General features: G+C 38.1%; 1 protein-coding gene across 8 annotated transcripts in view; it reads right to left on the bottom strand.

The window, feature by feature from the left end:
• RNF220 (ring finger protein 220) overlaps positions 1-27853 on the bottom strand; it is a 366981-nt gene that overhangs the window by 60140 nt on the left and 278988 nt on the right. For all 8 annotated transcript variants that reach the window (XM_088153606.1, XM_088153604.1, XM_088153605.1 and 5 more), the window contains 4 exons: positions 20018-20114; positions 19315-19401; positions 13275-13330; positions 11742-11820 (listed from right to left, as the gene is read on the bottom strand). In XM_088153606.1, coding sequence (XP_088009732.1) covers positions 11742-11820; positions 13275-13330; positions 19315-19401; positions 20018-20114 — 319 coding nt within the window. The remainder of the gene's footprint in view (positions 1-11741; positions 11821-13274; positions 13331-19314; positions 19402-20017; positions 20115-27853) is intronic.

The following is a 27853-nucleotide window of genomic DNA, read 5'->3' on the forward strand; positions in this document are numbered from 1 at the left end:
TTCCTTATGTCTACTTTCCATACAGTCTGTTGGGAGATGAACCTGTCTTTTAATACTTTTTCATACAAGACTGGACTTGAAGTTTTGCTTCCTGCAATTGTTCTACTTCCAGTCTTTCATCTTCTTCCATATCCTTTTTTCTCAAGATCCACAAACAAAAAATGTTGTGTCCTACATTAAGAAACTCTTATCACACTTGTATCCTTTACTACTTCTTTCAGTGGATAAAATAAGCCAAGAATATGGATTCCATAGGGTTCTAACCACAACTAGCTAGTTTGTTCTCTTAATTCAAGCTCTCTATATATACATGCTTGGGCTGGGTTAATACTAATATGTTTGTGCAGTTAAGTGCTTAGGCAGATAAAAGCAGTATTTGGTAATAACTTACATTTATAGTTTACTGCTATGAGCCACAAGTTAGTGCTTTTTCACACCTTCACTCATTACCTAGCATGGTAGGTGAAAAAGGAACAGAAGTTTCTAATTCCCTTCTCAATTAAGGCTTAATTGGAATTTGTCCAAATAAAAACAAACTGTTTTATTTAAATTATACTTCAGCTGAAAAAGCAAAGGTTGCACCATATTTTCTGAAACTGTCTCATTTGGATAAACCATAGTTTAAACAATCAGAGCTTGTCTGGATTTGAACAAAACAATAAATCAGAATTAGAAAAAATAACAAATTAGAGGCTTTGATGATGAGTAGAATAGGGCCATGTATGATGCTAAGTTGATTTAACCTCAATTCCAAACCAAGCGATAGAGTGGCTTCAAAATGTTACTTAAATGTGAGCAAAGCACAGGAGGTGTATTTCTTAGTTCCTTTATAACAGTGTACAATTACAGTCTGAAATGCTGCTGCTTACTGTCAGATGTATATTGGGTATGATGTAGCTCTAGCAAATTATGCACAGAAACTCTTGCTTCCATGTACAACATTCACATTTTGAGAAAGCTATTTGCTTAGCTGGACGATTTGCTTTTTATCAACTTAAAAGAAAGCAAATTCTGTGAAATACTGCAAGGCTAAATTAGGACTAGGTATTGTATAAAGACAATGACAGCAATTTAAAGGTTATGGTTTACTCCTGTACAGACATAGCTCAGCTTCTCAAGTTCCTCAGGAGGAATTAGTACTTTCTAAGCCTTGTTTCCCTCCCTGTGGGCTAGCTCCAGTATTTCACATAGAATCATCATTTATCTGACTGAAAGACTCCTATCAGAATTGTCTTCATTTTGATATAGCCCAGCTGAGCACTGCAGAGACTGATTTTTTTCCTTCTAAGATGTCTTACTCACTCCATAAGCTCAAGACTGACAGTTGAATTTCACACTGTAAGAGCCCCCCATTGATTTTTCACTTGTAAGGAACAACTCTGCAAATTAAAGTTAACAGTACTGTTGAAAATTTGAAATATCTGAGAAAAGGGATAGAAAAATGCCCACCTATCCTCCTTCTGAAGGGTACAATATCTAGTGGGAGGGGAGGCAGAACCAAAGGCAACAGGAATATCCACAAAAAACAAAAAAAACAACAACAACTTGAAAATGGACTTCTCTGAATGATCAAAATATTCCTAAAAGGACCACAGAATGCTAATTACTGCAAGAGAAAGGACTCTCTTAGGGGCTGTATGATAACACAATAAAAATAAAACATAAGTCAAGTCCAATAAATTGAGGAAAGAGGATGCTGTTTGTTTCTAGTAAAATTACACTATTTTCTTTATTTGTAATCATATGCAACTCTTCTCAATTTTTATAGACTATAGCATCTAGGCAAACTTGGCTAATATTGAAAAAGCTAAGTTAAGTCAAGACTAGGTAATACTTGGATGGGAAACCACCATGAAATCCCAGGGCTGTAAGCTAGACTGGGAAGTAAAAAAAAAGACATACTGAAAAAAGCAGTGACAATCCACTTCTGCAATTGTTGCCAATATGTGTCCATGAGGTTATCAGGAGTCAAATTCAACTCAAAGAAGACTTTACATTATCCTGGCCACAGACCTTGTAACAGTGATCTAAATATTGAACAGGAGTCCCAACACACAGGCTTTCAGTATCAGTGGAATGTACGTTAAAATAATTATGAAACCATGTAATTCCTACAAAAAGAGTGTAGGAGGCCAATGTAATTCCTGAACTCAGATATATGCTTTTGAGGCTTACAATCTATCTCCAAAGAACTGCTCCCCATAGCTTGGATTAAATGAAGTTTTACTCTCCTATTTTAACTTTCTTCAATTTCCAAGAACATTTTCTTATAAACTCAGTTTACTTTGGGACTGCTTATAATGCCTTGTGTTTATACAGCAGTGCGGAAAAGAGCTAATTGCTGACAATACAAAGAACAATCAGGTTCTTTTCTCCCCATAAACTACCACATAGGTGTACCAGACAGCAGGAAAAAGAAATAATTAAATATATTTTATTTCTTCTCTTCAAGGCTGAGAGCGGTGCTGGTTCAGACATTAACTAAGTTAGAAATAGAACTGGTTTCTTTGGAATGCTATATTAGCAGTCACTTAATCTGGGCAGAATCTTGACCTCTAGGGTCAAGAAAGGCAGCTGATCCCCACAAAGATAACATTTTATGCACAGAAAATCTCAGTGATGCTCAGAATAGCATTTCACGGCTTAAATTAAGCTACAGAATTATTCCCATTCCCATTTATTTAATATACTGTATATCCTATCCTTTCACCCAAAAAATTGTTCTAGGTAGCTAACAATAACATATAAATTAAATCATTAAGATATTAGTTAATAAAAAACTCAAAAATAAATAAGAGCACCTGTGAGAATAAATCTGAACTGAAACCACAAATATTTCAATTAGCTATAATTCCAGAAAATATACATGAAAAATATCACAATTTACTAATAGCTGCAAGGACAAATTTGGCACAACTCTGGAAAAGAGAAGAGAGAAAATCTGCTGATGACACAAGCCTGGGAGACCAAAATTTGAGAGTACGCAGCAATGGCAAAATTGACAGTATATATTCATAACAGAAGTCAAACCAAATTTAAGCAGGAGTGGCTCTCTTATGTACTACACATCACACAGCAAGGCAAACTAAGACACTTGGAATATGGTTTCTAGGAAGAGTTATAAGACCAAGCAAAAACAATAGATGAAATAACTTAAATATATCAGCAATACACTTTAATGTTCAATATAAAGTACAAATATTTAGGTTAGCGGTTGGGAAACAAATGGAAGGGAAGGAGAGAAAGCATCACTCAAATGTCTTTCTATAATGTGTTTTTATTCTACAGCTGTTTTTTCTTACTTTGTGCTTTGTATTTTTAACTTTCTAAAAATCTGTTAAAAGCTTACACACACACACATACAATGCATAAATAAAAAATACAGCTTACCTCAGTACATTATCTTAAAAGGGCAGAATTACTGAGTTTGGACAGAACTGGAGATAGTTGGGACAGAATAAAGAAGCTGCTAAGAGCAGAGTAAAGATACCAACAAAAATAGGTTAAGATCTCAACAATACCAACTCTTGATTCTAAGCTATAAACAGAACTTCTAGGAAAAGACTTGAGCTTGACTGGGACAATCACTCTGTGTGTGTGTGTGTGTGTGTGTGTGTGTGTGTGAGAGAAAGAGAGAGAGAGAGAGAGAGACAGACAGACAGACAGACAGACAGACAGACTGATTATTTGGATTTACAGGAACCCAAATCATATAGTAGATTTCAATCTGATTAGAAACCTAAATCAGGATTCACTCAACCTTCCTTAATAAAAAACTGAAGGTGTGTGAATTAGTTGTTATAAATGTTGCTCCAAACCAAGTCTGGATGTATGTGTACCCTGAAGGTGATTAATGCAGCAAGAAGTATTGAATACTTAAATGACCAGGCTAACTGAAGCTTACATTTTGCAGTCAAATATGTAACAGAGCAACAGGGTCTTCAGTTGTAAACATCCACACTTTTGTTGTTATTTAAATTTTAGCATGTGCCTGGTTTTTCTATATTTTAGTATACTAATCCCCAAATACTTATTGATATGCAATTTAAATTCTTAAGTAGTTCTGTGCTCCCACTGATGAGATTTTTTTCTCTATCTTATGAAGCCTTTGTAGTAAAATTATTCTTGTGTTGTGGACTATTCGTTAATGTGATTTTTTTTTCTGTTTCCATGTATTTTATTCTAAAAATTAAAACTCACATTTCAACAGAGCAGACTCTTCCATTTTTGAATAGTTGGTTGAGTGATTATTCTCAAAATTCTGTCCTCTCCTATGGTATATGGATGGAACTGATTGACTTGGAGGCTTGTCCATGACCTGCATGTGCTGATTCATATGACTGAAAAAGGATTTGTTAGATTTGTTCATTCTCACATGGTAACTAGTTTTCTTTGCTGGCAGTGAAGATTACATTGAAATGGAAATGGGGATGGGGATGAAAACAGCCATCTTATATGATGTGCCACTTTTATTTTATATTTTATATCTCCCTTTCAACAAAGGAGGAAACAGAAAGAAAGAGAGTAGGTGTAAAAAGGGGGTTTTCAGTATTTCTCACTATTTTGTTTTTAACCCTGGAATAAATGAGAAGGGGCTTCTGTCAGAACTGTTGAAATCTGAATGCTACTCCTTCCTAGAAGGAAGAAATATAGTGAAAATAAAAATCATCCATTACATCGGAATAGTTTAACATTTACAAGCTTCTAGCATAGGGGTTTTCAAACTTTTTCAGGCCACAGAACCTGTTAGTTAAAAACAGATTCCTGGAATCCATGATCAAGAGGCAACTCTCCAGTGATAGAAAATAGGCTGTGCTCAAGTGAACTTTTTCTTGTTGCCCTTAGTCTCTCAAGGATCCCTGTCAAGTTCTCAGTTTTCAAACACAGTTTGAAAAACCCTTTGTCTAGGAGATAAACCCCTGGATTGACATTAAACATTGTTTCCATATTCTTAAAAGCAAGAAATGAGAACCAATTTTTAAACCAAATTTAAAAAGTGATTTACTTTCACTTTTGAAGCCAAACCCTTTATTGTACAGCTGTACTGATGATCAGAATATGCCTCACCTTTTGGGAGTGAATTTGGGAAACTGTAAAAAGTTTTTTCATGCGCATGTGCAGATACACATTGACCTCACTCTTATAAAACCCTCTTCTAAACCAAACAAGCATCTTGCCCAATCAACCATGAGGAGCATGAAGAGTTATATAAAGAAGATAATTATAAAGGGATTTAATGCTTGGTGAACTCAAATTGCTAAGGCTTATGACAAAGGTAGCACACATGCTTGCTTAACTGGCCCAGAGCCCTGGCTTTGCTCTTACGTAAGCGGCACAGCTGGAGCTGCATCCCAAATGAGATTTGTTTTATGGAAAAGAAAAGTGTGCCCCTTTGCTCCTGGGAATGGCAGCCAGAGTCCCACCTCCCTCTAGTTTTGCTCCACTCCTGATTAATGATCTTGTCTGCCTGATTTATGACCCGCCCTGGCAGATTAGAGTTTCCCTTTCAACCGCCCCCTTTCCCCCACAACCTCAGAAGCCACAGCCACACTCCGCTGGAAATATTAGAGAATTATTAAATAAACATTCATACGTCATGTCTCTTCCCATCCTGAGCTCATCCTAGTCAACACTCGGCAGCCTGGGCCTGTTTGCTTTTCATGCTGACAACAAACAGCTGGAGTGATTCATGGAGAGGCTGGCTACAATGTTTCATGTCATATATCATGCTAGCAGGGCTCTCTGCCCCAACAGAGATAAACTGATCAAGCACAACGGGCTGGAATGAATTTATGACAACACAAAATTGAGGAAAACAAATGGGAGATGACCCAGTGGGGCACTAACCCAGACTCTTTCCTTGGCCTGCAATCTAGTTTGGTGGCAGAAAGCAAAATTGAACATTGGCACTGTGAATTAAGAGGCTAGCTTCTTAACCCTGAAAAGCCTTGATTTCAAGATGGCACTGGGCTATATGGCAAGCATCTTCAGGAGGGGAAATTGAAGAGTTGTCGCTATCTGCACACAGGTGGAACAGTCCAGCTGAACATTACTGCCAAGATTTAGAGGCCAATAATGCAGGAAAAAAGCCAAAGATTAAAGAGCCATATGATAATGGAGACAAGCATAGAGAGTGGACAGAATATTATAATAAACCTTTATCTAATTTTAAAAATAATAATAAAAAGGGACAAGAACTTTCTTAGGCATGAATTGTTTTCAGTGGCAGAATAAGAGGCTAAAACCAGAAGCTGTACACTACGAGTATCAAATGAAACATAAACAGTTCAATTTTGGAAATACTTATTCTTTCTTCACCCCCCTCCAATCATACTGGAAGAGATGTAACTTAACAGAAAGGTAAGTACATCAGAAAAAATCACAACTAAAGTCAAATCCTGAGAGGCCTTGTGAGATTTCCGGGGAGGTATGGCAAACTGAAGATGCTTCTGTGAAAGTGGAGCCAATGACCACGGCAAAGACCAAGGAACTGGTGAGTAGACCGGTTCCTTGGAACCTCTACGGATAAGGAGAGGATGGAAGATCACCCACCTGTGTTCTGGATGGCTCCTGCTTGCGAGACCACAGGACAATGGTTTTCTGTGGGTTTAAGTGCTGGGAGGTTGCTAGCCATCTTGCTCGCAACCACAGCGGAGCCTTTTAAAGGGCACAAAGTTTGCAAACTTCACTTTCTTCACTTTCACTTTCAGAAGTTGCCTACAATATTAATGATCTTAAAGCTATTAGAGACCTTCAAAATGACAAGTCTGAAAAGTCACTGGGTGAATTTTATCTTCAACTCTGAACAAAAGAAAAATTAATTATAAGCTTAAGAACATAAGGAATTTGAAATAAACAGCAAAAAGCTAAATAAGATTTTGATCTAAGAAAGTATTAATGGATTAAGGGGCCAGATAAATTTGGAATATTGACTTTTATTATAAAATTTTGGAATTAACTATAAAAAATAAATAGCTTCTTGTGGGAAACAGACTTATTTTGGCTATCCTGGCTACTGTAAGCCGTAACAAAAATAAGTTACTTTATGATTTTAAAAACTGGACACAAGAGGGGACTAAAAATTCTAAGTATAGAAGGAAAAAAAATACAAGCCTGTTCTTGATGTCAGTTAATACTGGGCCTTACAAAATGACACAAAACGTCATAACGTCAGAAACATTAAAGGAGATCTTTGAAGAATGAAGAAATTAGTAACTACAATATCTACGTTGTCAGTAATGATGTCTGCTTCTATGGATAGACTATATCCAAAAGATATTAATGAAGGAATGACAGATGTGGAATAAATTTTCTCCAAGATGGAGAATGTACTGAAAGTGGAACTACAAATGACAGGCCAAGAGAATGATTTGGAAAAGGACGCTTTACTGGATATATGAAAGAAACTGGCTGAAGTTTTAAAAATTAAAAGGGAAATACAAATGATAAACCAAGAGAATGACCTGGAAAATGTTTTCTTATTGGATCTACAAAGAGCCTTTTTAAAGCCTTGAAGAAATCTGGGCGATGGGATAAAGAAAAATGGAAGAGAATTCAAATCCTATGACAATATTTGATTGAATTAAAGATTAAGACTGTTAGATGTAAAACAAAGGAATATAAAGTTGGTTTATTTGATCAAGGTTAAAATTTTTTGGTGGGGAGAAAGTTCTGGCAATCCTTTATGGACTTTTTGCTGACACCAGGATTTATGTTTTATGGATTTGCTTATAGATAAGGGATTGGATATGGAATGAAGAGATATTTTGTAACCTTATGGGGTTGAAGAGTTACTAAATTTGTTCCTACTTGTGATGAAGGTTGGAAGTCACTTCTTTATTTTTCTTTTTATTATATTCTTTTCCTTTTCTTCTTTTCTTTTCTCCTTCACTTTCTTTTTTTCTATTTTCTTCTCTTTCTCTAAGTTTAATTTATATTAATTTTTACTACTGTAATCAAAATTCTTAATAAAAATCATATTAAAAAAATCCTGACAGGCCTTGTCTCAACTGACAATTCTACGTATTATTTTCTAGTAATCATCATCATTCAATTTTAGTAAATTTCTTCTAAAAAAAGAAATCTAAAAGTAATAGATTTAAAAGTGAACGAATAATTTATACAATAAAAAAAATTTAAGAGAAAACCTTTTTTAAATCTGTCCTATCAGAATATCCCAGTTCTTGGGCCGATGACAGCTATTATACCAAATTCAAGCAGCAACTGAGGAAGTTGGATTGAAATGGAAGCTAGTTAAACAAAAAGCAGATCCAAGATTATACACAAGGGAACAACCAGCAAATTCATCTTTTACTGAGGCAAGTTGTTTGACATGCAAGAGATTTAGCTCCAAGAAGCCTGCAGCACATATTCCATTAACTTTCAACCCAAGTACATTAGCTTTGCACCAAAGGAAGGGCAGTTTACTGTATTGTATTAGCTAATTAAAAAGATACTCCCCATACCAAGACTTTGTTTTGGAAAGAGGAGAGAAAATGAATGTCATTCTTATAAAAGTAGAATCAATAAAGAGAATCACTGCTAACTCCATTAACCATTGTTCTAAGTGGGCAGCCCAGCTGACACAAGTGATAAACCATGTGCTTCTAAACACTTTTTAAAATGCTAATCAGACATTATATGGAGCTTAACACAGTAATCAATAATGTCCAGATTTAAAAGCAAAAATTAAAGTTATGAACAGAAGGAAGTGTTCCCATAGAGAGCCCGCCACGAGCACCATCCAAAACAAGAAAAATGAAACCAATTTAGCTCCAGATTAAGAGCCAGGAACTAGAGATGAATCAATTTAGCTAGCTGGGTTGGATCACTATATATCATGGCTTGGCAGTGCAGGTGGAAGCAGCTAGACAGTAGGAATAAAAAAACCCACATTTTTGTCAGGCCCCAAGGTCTGATACTGGTTATCAATTAAGTTAACAGAACCCACCTCTTCACACACAGCATTCTAGCTGCTTAACTATCACAGCAGCAACAATTTATCACACACAAATTCTGGATAAAGTACGATAAAACAGCTGGAATCTTTGCTTCTAACTACTGTTTTATGCTCCCAATGGAGTTAAGAGCCTCTAACTAATGGCAGCAACCTATTTCCAGAAGGGATTTCTTATGAAGGAAGTGCTGTCAAGTGCAAGAAATGGTAATTGGCTCTTACTTTTTCTGAAAGGTTACAGAGGTTGACTGTCCAAGTTTAATTTTTGTCTTCGAAAGTCAAAGGTTTTTGAATGTTCCGTGATAGATCAGGATTTGTCACAAAGAAGGACCTGGCCTATATTTCACAGGACAGAATTATTGTATGTATCACTTAGTTTAAGATCCTCCAGGCAGCACTGAATGAAGCATTTAGATAATGTGATCAAGGTGATGCTACCAATTCATCATTTGGACAAGCGTTTTTCAGTTTTAAAGGCTAAGATTTGAGAAGACTGACAACTATGGAGAATTTCTAACCAATGAAACTGACAGACTGCTGGACAAGACTGAATTCCATTGGTTCCATCAGAGGTTCATAAACTGATCAAGTGTACCCTCCTCAAATGCTGTTCTGTGACCCCTAAACCCCATTTGCTCCTAAAAAGCAGCAGTGCATGCTGCCCAGATCTGAGCGTCCCTGAGGTTTTAGCTAATGTGAACCTGAAATGTGGGGGTAAATAACAAGTCATTTTCACTTCCTGCTCTTCCTTGCAGTGAAGAGCATAGAGAAAGAGATACACAAAGTTGGCACAACTGAAAAGGTGCATTGTGGCAGTAATTCATAAGAATGTTCTTTCTCCCTTTGATACTTAAAGGCAAATACTTAAACTGTGGAACAATAAAAATTCCCTCTGCCCTCCCCAATTGTTTACAGAAGCTGCTACCAAGAACTTGTACAGGTGTAGAATACCAACTAAGCCAAAATCCTGCATAGCTCACAAGATAAGAACTGGCTCTAGCAAGTGTTATCAATTTCTCTACATCTACATCTCTACATCTACAAGTTGCCTCCAAGGGAAGGGAAGGGAAGGGAAGGCAAGGCAAGCGAAAGGGGTGTGTGTGCTCCAGCTGTTTTCAATGTGGACCACTCCTCTTTTCTTGTCACCTGATAAAGTAGCAGCTTTTAGTAAAATCTGCCACAAGCCACACCACTCTGTTTTAGCACTTTAGCTACAATTACCTGACTTTCCCCAATATCTTCTTTCCTGACTTCCATGTCATCTCTTAAGTTTGTTTTGTGTTTATTCCCCTCCATTCTTCTTTCTGCTTCAGCCTTCTCATGGCTTCTTTCAACTGTTTCTGTTTTTGTGATTTCTTGTTTTCTAACTGAAAATCCTTACTCTGTAGTTAGTCAGTCCACCAGAGAATGGTCACAAGTTCTGCTGCTGGGGTTATCTCTGGCACTGAAACAGCTACAATGAATCAATCAGATTTATATTCCCCCTTTCTGGTCATAATACGTAAGGTGTAAATAAAAAACAGTATATTTTGCATGGGAAGAACATCAGAATTAGAATGCTCTTATTAGAATAAAATAATCAGTTTATTTTATAGGTAGGAATGATGGAAAAAGATGGAAGAACAATTTATTCTACAGAGGAAATTATTAAATATATTAACATTAACTACATCCCCTTGATTTGGAGTGTGGCCCTCACACATCACTCAAAGTTCAATTCAGTGCTCAAACTGAAGAAGACTGTGCATACTTGCCCAACACAGAAAGCAGTATTACCAGCTTGCTAGACAATGCTGTGTTCCTGCAAAGGCACTCCAATGTGCATTTCCATGATTAAAATAAGTACATATATACCAGATTACCCCGTGGTAATCTTCCCAATTCTTAAGAACTATCCAAATAACACATATCATCACTACTAACAATGTATTAGTGCATGATACAGCCTCAAAGGAATTTACATACATTTCCGGTTATATTTTCCTTCTTTTTCTTCCTTGAGAGGGATATGTTTTTAAAAATAGCTTATCTGTGTGAACTTGGTCACATCTTACATAGTATGCACAGCTAAAAATGCCACTTGCACCTGCATTATTCTCGATTACTTACTGAGCAATACAGTCTTTAAAGCATTTCTATGCTGTAGATTTCAACACAATCTACCTAATAGGTAGAACATACAGAAATGAGCTTAAATATCACTGCACGTAGCCCTGCCTGACTATAAGAAGATAGGACAGTATTATGCATTGCTCTGAACCCCTTTTTCTGGTTTGTCACCATCTTTTTGGAGCAAAATGATCTGTCTCATGTTACTCATTCCCAGTGGAAATGAAGGTTAAAATAATCTAATTCTATTCTAGAGAAAGGGCATAACAAGTAAGTCTTTTGAAAAATAACACATCCCAGGGGGAAAGAAAAGGGCAGCATTTTGATACTATAGAGAATTTAACACAAGGATAAGATTTGCTATCATCCCTCTAAAGCCTCAGAAACGACACTGAGGATCTAGAAATGAAACATAAAATCATCTTTTAGAGCCAATATACCAAAATGGATTTTATATTTCTACAGATATGGAATTCCTATAAAGGCTGAAAAACAAAAAGATATGGAAGAAACCATTTGATTTTCAGCTAGGAGAATGTCAGCTTTAAAGGCTATGTAATTTCACTTGAGAAATGCATGCCTGAGTTTTGGATAGCCATAACCTGCAAGCCATGTTCTGTAATGTTGTACCTTTTATCATCTTTAGCAAATATGTAAGTACATGATTCATACTTACTTCTCTATGTCACTATTCTTGCAAGTCTTTTGCACAGGCTCTTGTTTACTACTCTCCCCATTACTTGTTGATGGCATTTCTATAAAGAGAAGGAAAAGCTCAATCAATGAAGAATGTTTATTCAGATAAACTTCAAACCACAGCATGAATAAAAGGTTTTTTTTTAATTTAAACCCAGCTTGTAAAAAAAAGCAAGAATGCTAATCACACAATCAGTAATGATGAAACTGAGTGCTAATTTTAAAATCTCCTGAATTCCAGAAGCAGGTAACCTCCAGAAGCTTTGGACTATCATCCTTTGCTATTAACCATAATGGCTGCTGTTGAAGGGAACTGAAAAATACCTGGAGATTACAGACTTAATTACTCTTATTCTATTTTAAAAACAATTTAGTATGGAACATGTTTTTCCATCAGTACACCCTGACTGGAATAGTTCTAAAAATAAATAAAGAAAATGAAATAAAGAAAATTATCACCATTACTTTCATGCTATCTTTTTTTCCCAGATATATACAAATTATAAATCCAGAGTGATTATACATCATGCACCTGGAAAGCCAATATCAGAGAAAGAGAATTGTATTTGGATTATTACTTTCCCCATTCAAACTTTCTCCATTCAAACATGATTTGGTTCAAACTTACAAGAATAAAAATTAGCATTGTTTTGGGTTCCATAATTTATGCAACTAAATAGGCATATTTTATGTCTGAAAAAATTGTGTTAAAAACTGTAACCTGCTCTTCAGAAGAACAATCACTCCTGAGCAGCTAACAGAATTTACAAAAAGATGCATTTAAAAAGGGAAGTAAAACAAAAGCAGGATGACCAGCCAAAATTTAAAAAATGCATTCAATAGGTCAAAACTGAGTGACCTTAGCATATTCAAAGATCTTTATCTGATGCTGAATTTATAATTAGACTTAGAGCTAAGTAAAGACTCTTCAAGAGGTAAAATCAAAGTGCTATAACTAAAGATTCCTTATCATGAGTGACCACCCATTCCAATTCTGTAGGCAGAGTGCACTGAGCAAGAACATGGTGGGAACATTAGAACATACTGTTAAACCGTCAAGCACCTCAGGCACATATATCAAGAAGCTTCTCTGCAGAAAATAAAATGCGAAAACTGGCTTAGGATGCACTGTAGACCAATCTCAAGCAGCATCCTGACAACCATGAATAAATTCCCCCAATTGTCATCCAATCAATCAATCAATCAATCAATTGGGGTTGTGACCCAAACAATTATACTCTAATGTTAATCTTAATTTGCATGTTGCTCTAGCACTAAACAGAAAGGCAGAATATCAGTGATACTATCCCTTCAAGCTGACTCCATGTTTACTTAAGGTTTGTTTGTTCTACTGCATTTATCACCATGTCCAAAGTAGTGCATGTAATTATATACAAAGGAAAACTGAATATTGTCATATACATGACACAAAACATTGCACCCTAAAATATCCATTTTCAGTCTCTAAGCACCTACTAGGCCAACAGGGAGACCTACTACATCTTATACTCACCATCACTTGCCCATTTAGAGAATTCCGGTGTTATTCGGGTACTAGGAGTGCCACCACTGAAAGAAGAGAGACAGCAGTGAAATATCTGTTACAGAAAAAAAGACCTCAAACATTCATTTCAGACATATCTAGAATTTATCATGATTTAGGATTTTAAAACTAGCAAGTGCTTTACAGTCCAATTGTAATTAGCAGTTGACAAAACAGCTATTTCCATTTAACAGATTAAGTATTTAGTGTAATTTTCCTAAGGCTGTATTGTAGCTCCTTGGCAGAATTGGAACTTGAACTACTGTCTGCCTGATCTAGGTCCTACTGTATAGATACTGAAGCACGCTCTTTCATTTCTCAGTATAGTTTGGATCGTCTATTGTCTTAAGTAAATACTAATAGCTTCCTTTTATGTGTATATCAGGAAACTTCCTAATTAGTGAAGAAACAAAGTATAATTCCATTCCAATTCTATTTGTTCAAATTAGTTCCATTCTTATTATGCCCCTTAGATCTACCACAGTTTAACATAGCATATTAACTGTAATTTGTGAAACAACTACATCTTTAAGGCCCCCCCAAACCTAAATACAGTGGTACCTTGGGTTACGAATTTAATCCGTTCCATGACTCTGGTTGCAACCCGATTTGTTCGCAACCCGAAGCAAATTTTCCCATAAGGTTCAATGTAATTACCGTTAATCCATTCCGGCGTCCGCGGACCACGCGTCAAGGGCGGAAAAACGGCCGCGGATCACGCGGCAGGGCAGAAAAACGGCCGCGGACCGCGCGGCAGGGCGGGAAAACGGCCGCGGACCGTGTGGCACGGGCGGAAAAATGGCCGCGGACCATGTGGCACGGGCGGAAAATGGCCACGGATCTGGTTCGTACCCCGAGGCGGAGTTCGCAAACCGAGGTAAATTTTTGCGGCCAGAGCTGGTCGTAACCCGAAAAGTTCGTAAGCAGAGGCGTTCGTAACCCGAGGTACCACTGTAATATAAGAGAAGGGAGGATTTTCTCTAAGATCACTGATGATTACTGAGTAGACTTGTTCACTTATATAGATTAAGGTAACTGACTGTGATGGAATGGAATTATGAAGGCCAGACTCAGGGAGAGAAGCATCCTTTTTGTCTCCAGAAGGGAGGGGAAAAGATAAGAGGATGAGGCTGGCACCTCCCTGAGGAATTCACTCGGTGTTTATTGGCTGACCCTGGGAACTAGTTTCAGTCTGGGAAGATTCTTGCTAAAGGTTGTAGCTAATAAACATTGCTGAACTGAATCTGCATGGTCTCCTGGAGTTCCTTGGGCTAGGCCTGACACTGACACAGTAACTTCCTATAATTTGATGGCAGTATTTCCATGCTTTATAAAGGAGGAAGCAAATAAAACAGAGTGATAAGTAAAGTGCTTATAGTATGACATATTTAAGTCAATGCATAATGTTGCTTGGGTGAAGGGAGGCTGCTCAGTGCAGATTACACCTATCCTCCAATATCTAGACTGATTTCATATTGGGAGCAATTTGAGGCATTATATTTGATCTGAGTAATCTGGCATCGCAAATCTTTCTCCTCCTGCTCTCTTATAATATTAATAAAACTTTATGAAGTGCTACTTTGAAAAGTTCCAACGGCATGTTAAGCTTGAATAGTATACAGAGATTTTTTTTTTAATGATTCCTGAAACTGAAATTTTTATCTCAATTAAATGGGAAGCGGACCATTTTTTTAGAAGCACTACAATGTTTTCTTGTTGACCTGTCTCTTAATGGCTAAGGTTCAGCAACACCGGTTTTTAATGTTTAGTTTATATAGCCAATTTTATTGTTTTTAAATTATTGCATCATCTATCCTTTACTGGCACTGCTGAAATATTCCCTGAGAACCAACTTACCTGAGAACAAAAGCCTCCCTGTAAGTTAACAAGGAGACGTCACTGATAAAGTAGAGTGCAATAGTAAAGACTTATGACACCTTTAACTAAATAGGAAGGCCCATATACTTAGTGAGAAAGCACTTTCTGCATTCATAATATACCAGGTTCGACACCTAGATTTTTAGAACATGCAGCTAAGTGCTTCTCTGGGTTCCTTTTGGTGGCAAAGTGATTATATAAATAAAATAAATTAAAACTATTAATCTTATCTGAAATCTTAGAGTGATGTTGCCATTCAGTGAAGGCAGTACTAAGCTAATTGGATCACTGAATAGATCAATATAAAGGCAGTTTTTAGCATTCTTCAGCAGATGCTTGGAGCATATCTGAGAGTCTGTTCCTAAAGTAGGTAAACTGAACTATATATTCTTCTCTCACCATTGCACTGGCATAGCATAACCTTACAGGGATAGTTTGAGATTAGAAACTACTTTTTGTAGTGGTGGTAGATTATTTCTGTGAAGAGCTTAATAGAAGTACATTCCTTCTAGTGTTCACTTTCTCAGCAGCTTCTGAAATATGTAACAATAAAGTCCTTCAGGCCAGCTCAGATAGACATTACTAAAAAATACAGCTCTTTAGTTCTCATTCTAGGAAACAGTGATGGACAACTGCTGCTCAAGATATTGGTTCTTCTGTGGTTTGGCATAATTCCATTTTGTTTTCAATGTTGTTTAATGTTGATATTCAACATCTGTAAGAGGTAGAGGTTTGAAATGAGGTACTGGTAATGTACTGGTACCCAATATTATTTCAACTCTATTAGTCTGACAAAGCACCTCAACTCCATTAAGGACTAGCTGAAAATTATTAAATAGAAAACTGAATCTTACTAAGATATTTTGTTAATTATAATTTTTTAAAAGGCTTGTAGATTAGGAACTATAGGTTAAAGGCCCTGGTTTATCTTATACTTAATTAACTATACATCTGAATTGTCAGCACTGAGTAAACTTACTGCCTAATCACTTATGCTTAGCATTTTCTGCCAGTGGGATTCTAAACAAACCATAAGATCCTCTATCCCTTTCAAACTGCAGTAAAAATATTCAAATGGCTGAAATCTAATTAGCTCTAATATATTCTTGCCTGAAATTTTGCAAGATTTTATACAAGAACAGAGAGATTTTGCAAGTTTCACATATTTTTAATGTTTTAAAAACATTTTGGAGGATCAGTGTGAGCCATTTGGAGAGTTCTGGCGTTCTGTTTAATATAACATCAAAATCAGGATTACTCTGCCCAAAGTCATTGAGAGTTGGGCAGCATACAAGTTTAAATCCTTCTCCTCCTCCTCGGAAATCAGAAACTAAAACCAAAGCTAGGCATTGAAATTTGAAAGTACTGCTAAATTAATATGGACTGAGAATCTCTCTGGTTTAGTTGTTCCCAGTGGCAGGAGGATGCCAAATGGGAGCAACTGATAGCTGAACTGGACCATCAACTGTCTACATAATGTAATATTCCCTTCATTAAATAACTTTTGTTTGCCATTTTTTCTTAACTGTGCTAGGGTATAATACAATATACAGTGGAACCTCGGTTTACGAACTTAATTCGTTCCGTGACTCTGGTCGCACCCCGAATTGGTCGCAACCCGAAGCAAATTTCCCCATAAGGTTCAATGTAATTACCGTTAATCCGTTCTGGCGTGGAGGACAGGGAGGCGTCTATTGCTTGGAGGGAGAGTCCCCCTCCCTATGACCATGTGTCAGGGGCGGAAAATGGCCGCGGACCACGTGTCATGTGCGGAAAAATGGCCGCAGACATGTCAGGGGTGGAAAAATGGCCGCGGACCACGTGTCAGGGGCGGAAAATGGCCGCGGACCACGTGTCAGGGGCGGAAAAATGGCCGTGGACTGTGTCACGGGAGGGAAAATGGCCGCGTATCCTGTTCGTACCCTGAGGCGGAGTTCGCAAACCGAAGCAAAATTTTGCGGCTGGAGCTGGTTGTAACCCGAAAAGTCCGTTAACAGAAGCGTTCGTAACCCGAGGTTCCACTGTACTATTGTTTTATGATTTGGGGATGGAGGGAGATTGTACATTATTTTGAAATATATATTTATCTTGAAATGTGCCTAAATAAATAAATAGATGGCAAAGGCAAGAAGCATTTTGAACAAATGCAAAGAACAGCATTTATATGTCCCAAACTAATTTAGAAGTAAAGAAATTGAATTCTTTCTTCACTGACTGCCAATTAGAAGTCTTACCCAGATTGGCAAAGTATATTTACTTCTACTGAAATAGCATTTGCTTTCATCTTAGAAATATAACACCCAATCTTATGACTGTAATGGTGACTAGAAGTACAGAGCAGAAAACAAAGGGAGTTCTATTTAGGCTTTTGATATTGTGAAAGCTAAATCACTACTTTCATCATGCTAATCTAAACAAAATTAAGAGTATTTAAATTCTGTTCAGATAAATGGGATGAATCCTTGAACAGTGCATTTATCTTATTGGCCTGGTTTTCATTTAATGCTAAGCCATAACAGTTTGTTTTTGGTTTAGTGTAAAACACAAACCTATCCTAAGGGGTTTTTTAAAAATAAAATAACAAACTACAGTTCAAATCCATTTATATTTAAAACTTCAGCTTGTTTTAACCATTAACCCAGACTCGTAGCTTGTTCCTGAATTGTCTTTTGTGGGTCACTCAAAATATGGGTAATAGAAACAGAAATGAAGTGAAACTAACTAGGAATAACCATAAAAGTTGTAATTATGGCAAATCCTGACTTGGTGCTATCTACAACTACAACTACTGACATCAATATGCAATGTGCAATAAGCTGTTTCTCTGATGCTCCTAGCCCTTCTCACCCACATGTAAAATATTTATATCATCTTGTTCTGTTCATTCAAACACTCATAACACAGTTCTTGCTAGACACCTACATTTTAAAGTTTCAATTTCATTACTGTAATAAACTGGCAAACTATTACAGGTAGTCCTTGACTTATGATGGCAATTGGGACTGGAATATTAGTCACTAAGCAATGTGGTTGTAAAGTGCGATGCATTGCTTAGCAACAGCAATCCCTGCAGTCCTGGTTGCTGTCATTAACTGAATCCCAGGGTTGTTAGGTGAGGCAACTTCCCGCCAGCTTCCCACAAAGTCAGTGGGGAAGCCAGCAGGAAGTTGCAAGTGCCAGGCTGGCTGGCAGGCAAGTAAGTGGCTGTTGCTGGGTACATGAGGGTGTGAGGGGTGTGTGAGAGGCGCGGCATGGGTCGGGCAGGGTGCACGAAGGTGCATGAGGATGTGATGGTCAGGGAGGATGTGCAAGAGTGCGGCATGTGTTGGGGAGGGTGTGTGAGAGTGCAGCGTGGGGGTGTGAAGGAGGCACGAGGAGGATCAGGGAGGGTACGTGGGGCTGCTGCATAGGTTGGGGAAGGTGTGCAAGAGGTGTGGTACAGGTCAGGGAGGGTGCATGAGGCTGCGAGGGAGACTTGGCATCAGGGAGGGTGCATGGCATGAGTGCAAAGGGGATGGGGGAGGGTTTGCAGGTAAGGGAGACCTACCCCACTTGTAACCTTCCTTGCCTGCTTCTCCACTGACAATCTGGGGAAGCCAGGAGGGAAGGATGCAAATGGCAATCACGTAATCGCGGGTCGCTGTAACCAGTCATAAATGTGAACGGGTTGCCAAGCACCTAGATAACAATCACATGACCGTGGAGATGCTGGGACAGCCAGAAATCCAAGGACTGGTTGTAACCACCATTAGTTCAGGGTTGCCATAAGTTCAAATGGTTGCTGAATGAATGATCATAGGTTGAGGACTACCTGCATACCAATCTACTGAATTTTCTAATGGGAAAATTTAGAAGTTCTATTTAGAACAGAATGTCCCAAATAACAGAATACCAAGGAAGTTTTTCTCAGTCAAATGCTATGCTTATATGCATATCAAGATAGTGAGATTTGCCACTTACCATAACTACATAAGTGTTTGCTTAGCAGGTGCCTGTATTCTTTTTATCCTGCTTTTGGGTTCTACTAAGAACTAAAAAGTATTGGCTTTGAATGTATCCTCACCAATTCCCGAAACAATAGAGCAAATCTTTCTGTGTTCTAACACTGTATTTTTAAAGGAAGCCTACTTACTTTAGGACTGCACCTCGGAGTGCCTCTCTCTCTTTGGCTTCACCTGGTTCTTCCCCAGTGCATGGAATTATATCTGCTTCAGTGTACCTAAGAATGAAATGTTAAGGAGAACGCAGCCTGATATAAATTTTAACATTTGTGGAGTTCTCTTCAGTATTTATCTTAGGTCATCATGGAGACCAGACAAGTACCTCCTCAGCATGAGATGTACAATTACAATTCATGCATTTATTAGGTTTTTGATAGATTTAATATCCCACCCTTCCTCCAAGGTGGCGTACATAGTATACCCTCTTCTCATTTTTCTCCACAATGGCAATCTTGTGAGAGAGAGGAAGGGAGAGAGGGAAGGAAAGAGAAAGCTTGAAGTCCCCCAGTGAGTTGTCATGGCTGAGGGTGGACTTGATCCTGGGTAGTCTTCATATTCTTTGTCTAACAACCAACTATACTATATTTGCACCAAAAAGTACTTCTGAGGCAACGTATTTGGGAGTAGTGTCTTCTTTCAAAAGGAACAGTGTGTGAATGCTGCTGGTGCTACCAGGGATTTACTGGAAAATAAGATTCATTAATTAAGTACGTACAAAAACTTTGTTTTTGAACTCTTCTCTAACAGAGCTAAAATCTTGGCATCTCTAAAATCTGAGGTACTGGCAAAGACAAAGCCACCTGCTAGGAGTTTAGCATCTCTAGAAAATGATACTGTGGTTTTCCATATTCCAGTGTGTCATCACCATCCACATCAAGGTCAGCATCGCTGTCTGGATTCTCCTTGCCACTGCACATGACAAACCCAGATCCTAGAGAAAAAGAAAATGTGTGGAGTACATCATCATAGGTTATAATTAACAGAGAAATACAAAGTAATAGTCTGGGAAGGAAGGAAGCACAACGTTTAGCATGGGTGAAGGCTAACATGGCTACAAACAACAATTTAATTTACACAGGTTTGTAGTAAGCACTTTCTTCCAGGCTTACTGTAGTTATGGATGGATCCAGAATATTTCTTTGGCTTTGCTGTGTGTAATATAATGGCAAAAAGCCTTCAGAAGTTTTTAAAAAGCAGAGATTACTCTATATTTTGACTTACAAAAAAGAATTTAGAGAATTTCCATTGTTTTCCTGATCTTCAGATTAGCTGTTTTGGGGGGGGGGGCAGAGAGCTGTGAGGGATGACATCTGTCAGAAATAAACTGAACTAGGAACTGCAGTGCACAGCAGCAGAAAAAGTGTATTCAAGCCAAAAGCAAGTAGGCCTATGATTTATGAGAACTATTGTGGCAAGCAGGAGAAAGTAAATGTATAGAACTTCCCATTAAAATGTAGGGAATGAAAAACATTGTTTTATGCAGAAGAAATCCCTATACTCCAATGTTGATATCAGAAAGTAAACAGCAGTTTCAATACACGTCTGATGGACCACACACTGAACTGCCATGTAAAACTGAACACTGACTTTTCTTTATAAATCTGAATTGCTTGTCACCTGCCCCACCTTATCACTAGATTAGATCATATCAGATTTTAATAAATCAAGAGCACAGGGAAGCAGGATGCAGTACACAGGATACAGTACACATGAATAAAAGTAGTAAGTTTAATGTCAAAGTAAATGTTAAATGACAATATTATGGGGAATTCCCAATCACAAATTTAGGAGCAAAAAAATTTATCCAGCAAAATTTGTTCTGCCTTCTAGATGTGGTGGGTAAAAGGTACCCCTCCACACACGTGAGCTGCATTCGGTACCAAACCTGTGAGATGCCTCCATATCTGGGAATTGCCCTTGTAATAAAACATTCACAACAAGGTGAATTGACCCTGAGTGGTGACAGGGAGAAGAACCAGTCAGGAACCATTGGCCCAGTAAACCAAATTGTTTATACTCACTGACCGTATCTCACAAGATAGTATAGCTGACATGCCCACCTAGTACAGCTTGGGAATTATTTTACACTTGCCAGTTTTGTATCCAAATTTTATTTCTATCTTTTACACCTAAAAATTGTACAAAAGTACTTTCAAAAAGTAAAATACAGTAATACCTCGGTTCACGAACGCTTCTGTTCACGAATAAGTCGGTTCACTAACAGCACCGTTCGCAAAATTTTGCTTCCGTTCGCGAACTCCGCATCGGGTGATGAACAGGATCCGCGGCCATTTTCCCTAATGTGACACGTGGTCATGGCTTCCTGTAGAGAGGGGGACTCTCCCTCCAAACAATAACCGCCTCCCCACCCGCCTTCCTGTCCCCACACGCCAGAAGTCGTGTCAAGCAAGATTAGTGTTCTCTCTCTTCATACTGTACTGTACTGTACTGTACTTTGTTTCATATTTTTGTGGTTTAAAAAAAAACACATATGGTTCAGAATGGATTAACCGTATTTACATTGAACCTTATGGGAAAATTTGATTCAGTTGGCAACCAAATTTGTAGGGGTCAGAACGGATTAACCGTATTTACATTGAACCTTATGGGAAAATTTGATTTAGTTCACAACCAATTCGGTTCGCGACCAGAGTCGTGGAACGAATTAAGTTCGTGAACCGAGGTACCACTGTACATGTTTTCCATTTCCTGAAACAGGCATGCTATACTTATTAAATATTGCACAACAATACTGCACAGAGAATTTCCATAGCCTTAATTTACATGACTAGCCTCCACCAAGCAGAGTATACAAGTTCTGAATTGCTCGCCTGGCAAATCTTGACATCTTCAGTTCATAAAAATAGTTCAGGGATCTGTAACAGGATAGAGCTACTAGGACTTATTAAAATGCAGACCACAAAAAACAAAATAGAACTACTGCTTGTACCTACAACTCGCAGCTCAAGCCATTCAAATGCATTATTAATAAGCTGCAACCCATACTGGACAATGATGTTGCATTTTCTCAAACACTGGGTGGCAGACCCATATTTGCATATAGACAAGCACCCAACCTGAAGTTGAGTCTCACAAGCAACAAGAAGCAGAATAATGATGCTAGCATAGAAAGCAGATCCTGCAGCAAACCCAGATGTCAACCAACCCCTCCCATTTAACTGACAGCACTATTACAAGCCCCAACAACTTCAAGATTACATGCACCTTTACATGCTCCTCCTATAACATCATATATGCCATCATTGGCCAGCAGTGCCCCCTCTAGATTCTAGGTTGGACAAAAAAGGCCAGACATTATGCAAAGGAATTAACAGACACAAGTTCGACATCAGGAGTCAAAACAAGAACTAAGTATTATCGCAGCATTTTAACCCCCACTTGATTACAGAACTTAAGATAGCTGTTTTGGAACAACAAAACTACACCAGTATTACAGAGTGCAGAACTCATACACATCAAAAGATTTCAGGCTATCTCAGAATATCTCAACAAATACAATGGGTTTTTTACACATTACAACTGCTAATTGCTGAGGTACTTAAAATCTGTCTCACATGCAACCTGCATCTGTATAACTACCCTTTCTTCCCCCCTAGCCTCATCCAATTTAAATCCTATATCAGTTTAACCATACCATGCATCTGATGAAGTGAGCTAAAATTTACAAAAGTTTCTGCTTTTTAATAAAACTTGTTAGTCTATAAAGGTGCTACTGGACTCCTCCTGATTTTTAGAAAATTGAGTTACTTCTCCACTGTTAATGCAAGAACTTGTAACACTAATTCACAGTAGCAGGGGTAAATGATTACACTGATGTTGGACTCATCAGTATTCACCTGCATTAAGCAACAATTTAGCTTGTTACCTCTAAAAAGCCCCTGGACACAAAAATTGTTATTTTGTCCCCCTCTCCTCACACCCCAATATGTAGCAGCAGTTATGGCCTGAAAGTGAGTATTCTGAGGGAGTGAAACTGTTAACTCAGCCACCTGTGTGTTAGATCCATATCCCTCCTGGTTAGCTAAGGTTTCCCAGAAGATGGCATGAGCTTGGATTTTAGCAGTGGTAAATTCACCCTTGAGAGAAGGGGTGGTCTTGCCATTGCTTGAAGAGGCAATAGTTTACCCCTTCCTCAAGAAGCCATTTCTGGATCTGACAATTTTGGTTAACTTTTGTCCCATCTCCAATCGTTCCTCTTTAGGGAAGAAGAGGACATGGTCACGCAGCAGCTTCAGACAATCTTGGAAAAAAGAGATTATCTGGACCCTTTTCAGTTGGGTTTTGGATCTGGGCAAGAGACCAAAATGGCACTTGTGGATGACCTCTGGCAGAAGTGGGATGGAAATGGTGTGTCCATCCTGGCTTTTCTTGATTTCTCAGCTGTTTTTGATACTATCAATCCTGGTATCTTTCTGGACTAGCTCTGGAGACTGCAAGTGGGAGGTACAGTTTTGCACTGGTTCTCCTTTTTCCAGGACTGATTCCAGTTGGTGTTCATGGGGGAGAGAGATTTATCCCATGGCCCTTTCTCTGTGGGATTCCTCAGAGTTTGACATTCTCTCCACTCCTATTTAACACCTACATGAAGCTGCTGGGTGAGGTCATCTGATGGCATGGGGTGAGGTATCATCAGCATGCTGATAAGCAGCTTTACATATTTGCCTGGCCTGACCAAGTGATGCTGTGGAGGTTCTGTGTCAGTGTCTGCAGGCTGGGAGGGGGGGCCTGGATGGGAAAGAACATGTTTACATTTAACCCCGGCAAGATTGAGTGGCTATGGGCTTTAGGCCTCCCTAGATCCAGTATTCTTCCATCATTGGTTGTGGATGGGGTTGCACTGCCCCAAACAGAACTGGTGCACAATTGGGGGTCCTCCAGGACTCACGGCTCCTGTTCAAAGAGCAGATGGCAGGAAGGCTTTCACACAAATCAATTGCACCCTTTCCTGGATTGGGAGGTACTACTCATAGTCACTCACATCTAAGTCACCTACCAAGTGGATTAGTACATCACGCTCTACATGGGTCTACCCTTGAAGACCATCTGGAAGTTACAGCTGGTCCAGAATGCAAGGCATGGGCAGTTACAGGCACACCTCAGTATGCCTATATTATGTATCTATTCTGTGAGCTGTACTGGCTCCCAGTGATGCTTCTAAGTGGAATTCAAGGTGCTGGTTGTCACCTATAAACCCTCCATGGCATGGGGGCAGGTTATCTGCAGGACTGCCTCTTCCCAGTTGTTTCTACCTGTCCCAGTAAGTCCACAGGAGGGGCACACTCCAGGTCCTCTTAATTAAAGAATGTCATCTAATGGAACCTAGGAAATATGCCTTTTCTGTTACAGTGCCTGCCCTCTGCAATACCACATCCCCCGAGATTAAATTGGCCCTTACCCTGCTAGCCTTTCATAAAGCGCTGAAGACCCAGATGTGCTCCAGAGCCTGGGAGTTGGGAAGTTAGATGGACCACTGAAAGGTTTTTGTTGATTGTTTTGTCTGGGTTACACCAGGTGATCACTGTAAATTTTTACTCTGTTAATTAAAAAAAATGTTTCTACATGTTGTTAGCTGCCCAGAGTCATCACTCTATTGTGGTCGTTAAGTGAGGACTACCTGTATTTGGGATGCTAGCACAGGACATTTAAGGCATTAAGCAAAGAATGTGCAATAATCTTCCCAATTTGGATTATTTCAACAGTTCAAATTAGTGACCGCACTGGCTGGATCTAATGGAAACAGTAAACCAAAACATTTAGAGGATTATGAGTTGAGGAAGACTGAATTGCTTTCGATTGTGATAACTGGTTCACTACTATTCAACCTGAAAAGAAGCTTTCTAGAGACAGTCAGTAAATGAATGTATTGAGGATTCTTGATAGAAGTATTGTCTCCATCACAGTTTGATTCTTAAATGTGAGCAATACTAAATGTAAATCTTACCAAGTTAGGGGCACAGTAAAAATTACTCTAGACTGCAGGGGGACAGTCAATAACCGTTTGATGAATGAAATAAGTGAGGAATTATGTCATCTGAGCTACCTGCAAAAAAAATTATGTTTATATACATACACACCCATACGTGCAGATTATTGACATGAGATCAGATTTACAATTGACTGTAGAGAAACAAAGACCATATCAAATAAATAAATAAAAAAAGCTTTAGGGAATATCCTAACTCACAAAACACATCTAAGACTTGATTAGTAATTATAGAACCTCTGTGGAAATCTGTTACCAGAACTGCCCAGTCTATTTCCCCTGGAAGCCATGGCTCAACGTTCTCTATGCACCACCTGCAATAGCTCCATCCTTTTCTACTTTCATACGTTGTTGTCCTGTCTGCGTAAGGTAAGTGTGAATCAATTCTGCAGCTACAGTAACATACATTTAAGATATGAGTTAATAAACATGCATATTTAAAGGCTTCTTTCCTACACAAAATTTGAAGTTTTGTACATATGCATAAGAAAGGTATTTACTACAGTATAGCTATCCATGTTAGCACATTATCTTCCTTTATTCCAGTTAAGAAGTGTCTTTGCCACACAAAAAGGGTATGTCTATAAACTCTATGACTTGAAAGTACAGCATAGCACAAAGGTTATGGGTGGCAAAGGGAGCCTAGAGTTCTTAGTTTGCCATCAAAACAGGATGGTGCACATAAAAAAACTACATGCTAAGTATCTCTCTGCTCTAAAACTCAGTCTCTTTCCAAAGCCATACAGAAACAAAATGTAATTTCTTAGCTGTCACCAGGTAGCATGATTGTGTTTTGTGGCTGAAACACCTACCAAAGAGCCCAGGCCCAACATAAGGAATGTTATGGGGGCAGTTCCAAAGGGGTCAGAGTTTTCGTAGCATCTTTGTGATCCAGCCCATTCATATGTCTTGATATAAAAAGCCAGTGAAAACACCCCTACAGCTGTTTTAATATTTGAGAACTAAACTGGTTAATATTCATTATTCATCCCAGGTTCATTCAAACTAGATTTCTGAATAAGAGTTGTCATAAATGGATTATATAGGTTTTTAAGAAGGACACAACCAAATAGGATCATACTAAGTGTTTACATGCACATATGCAAATGTAGCACGAGAGTCTTAAAGCACAGTCTGGGAGAGTTTTATTCTAAGGGAGCATGAAATGCAGAAAATCCAAAGCATTAACATTACAAGGATTTAAAACAATCCTTGTTTTAAATAAAAAAGCAATTTATGCTGATTTTTGATGGGGTGAGAAAAAGTAAGAGAATATGAAAATACTATGTGAGCATATGCTATTAAGAATACAAGACAGACTGGTTGTAGTAATCAGGGAAATGAACCCTAGAGAAGTCAGAATTGGGAAGTGAAGAAAGAATAGGACAAGAAAGTGTGTATGGCTTATGGCAGGAACTGCTGCACGGAGGGCAGTAAGTTATGTCACCTGCTGCCTTCCTAACCAAGTCTTAATATGGCTAACAAAATGGACAGATTCACAAACCCTTATAAGTCTTCCTCAAATTTTCTGGGAAACAAAATGGAAAACCTTGCTTTTTGAGGTTCCATTTACTCTTTGCTGTTTCAAAGCTGATTAAAATCACTGTTTAAATCAAAGACAGAGGGGCTTAAGCTAGTTTGAAAAGTCAATAGCAAACTACTATTGCCAAGAAAATTGCATGGATGTGCCCATGAAGTCATCAGGAGTTTAGCTTAACAAAGGAGATTTTACCTTCACCTTCAGCCAGGAGTAATTTCAAACTCAGCATCACATCCAACATTATTCTCCTACTAACCAACAAGTTTAAGTTTAAGCTTGAGTGAGCCACTTTGGTGTGGAGGTTAAGGTGCTGGCCTAAAAACCAGGAGACTGAGAGTTCTACGCCTGCCTTAGACAAGAAAGCCAGCTGGGCAACTTTGGGCCAGTTACTCCCTCTCAACCTCACAGGGTTATTGTGGGGAAAATAGGAGGCAGGAGTATTAGGTATGTTCACCACCTTGAGTTATGTATAAAAAAGGCAGGATAAAAATATTATTAAAAAAAAGTTTAAGGTAAGGAAAATAGACTTATTTTTATAAGAAAAAAAAAATGACATACTCAAAATGGCTTTCTCATTACTCCAAGTTCATACATTCCAAACCATAACCCGAGATTCAAAAATTTTCCAAAGACAAAATCTCGATGGAAGTCAAGTATCTGATGGCATTAGGAATCCTGGTCCAAATTCCATTTCGTTTTTCCAACCTCACTGCCAAACCTTTAATAGGATTCCACAAAGTAGGTATAAAGTCTCATCATAGCAATGGATATTTAGTCACATTATTTTTTAAATGAATCTTCCATTTAACCAAACTAATAAAGCTTATCAATGAACTTATTCATGACCTCTTAAAGCCACATTTTCTAACCTTGAACAAACAGAATAAAACTCTCCATGCTATGCCGTCTTAGGTAACCACGGCAAAGAGAAATTAAGAGAACACAGGATAAATGCAGGACAAAAAACCCACAAAACTAATATAGCCAAACAGCAGCTTAAGCAGACTCAAAGCTAAAAAAATAAACAAGATCATTACCATTCTATTATTAAAGTTTTAATTTCAAATGATCATTTAGAGTGCCTAACAATTATAATGATGATAGGAATAATAATTTTAATATAATT

This window comes from Python bivittatus, unplaced genomic scaffold, assembly GCF_059951505.1.
Source record: "Python bivittatus isolate LINGU-HERP-01145 unplaced genomic scaffold, Pbiv_v1 ctg000700_np1212, whole genome shotgun sequence".
Lineage (NCBI taxonomy): Eukaryota > Metazoa > Chordata > Lepidosauria > Squamata > Pythonidae > Python > Python bivittatus.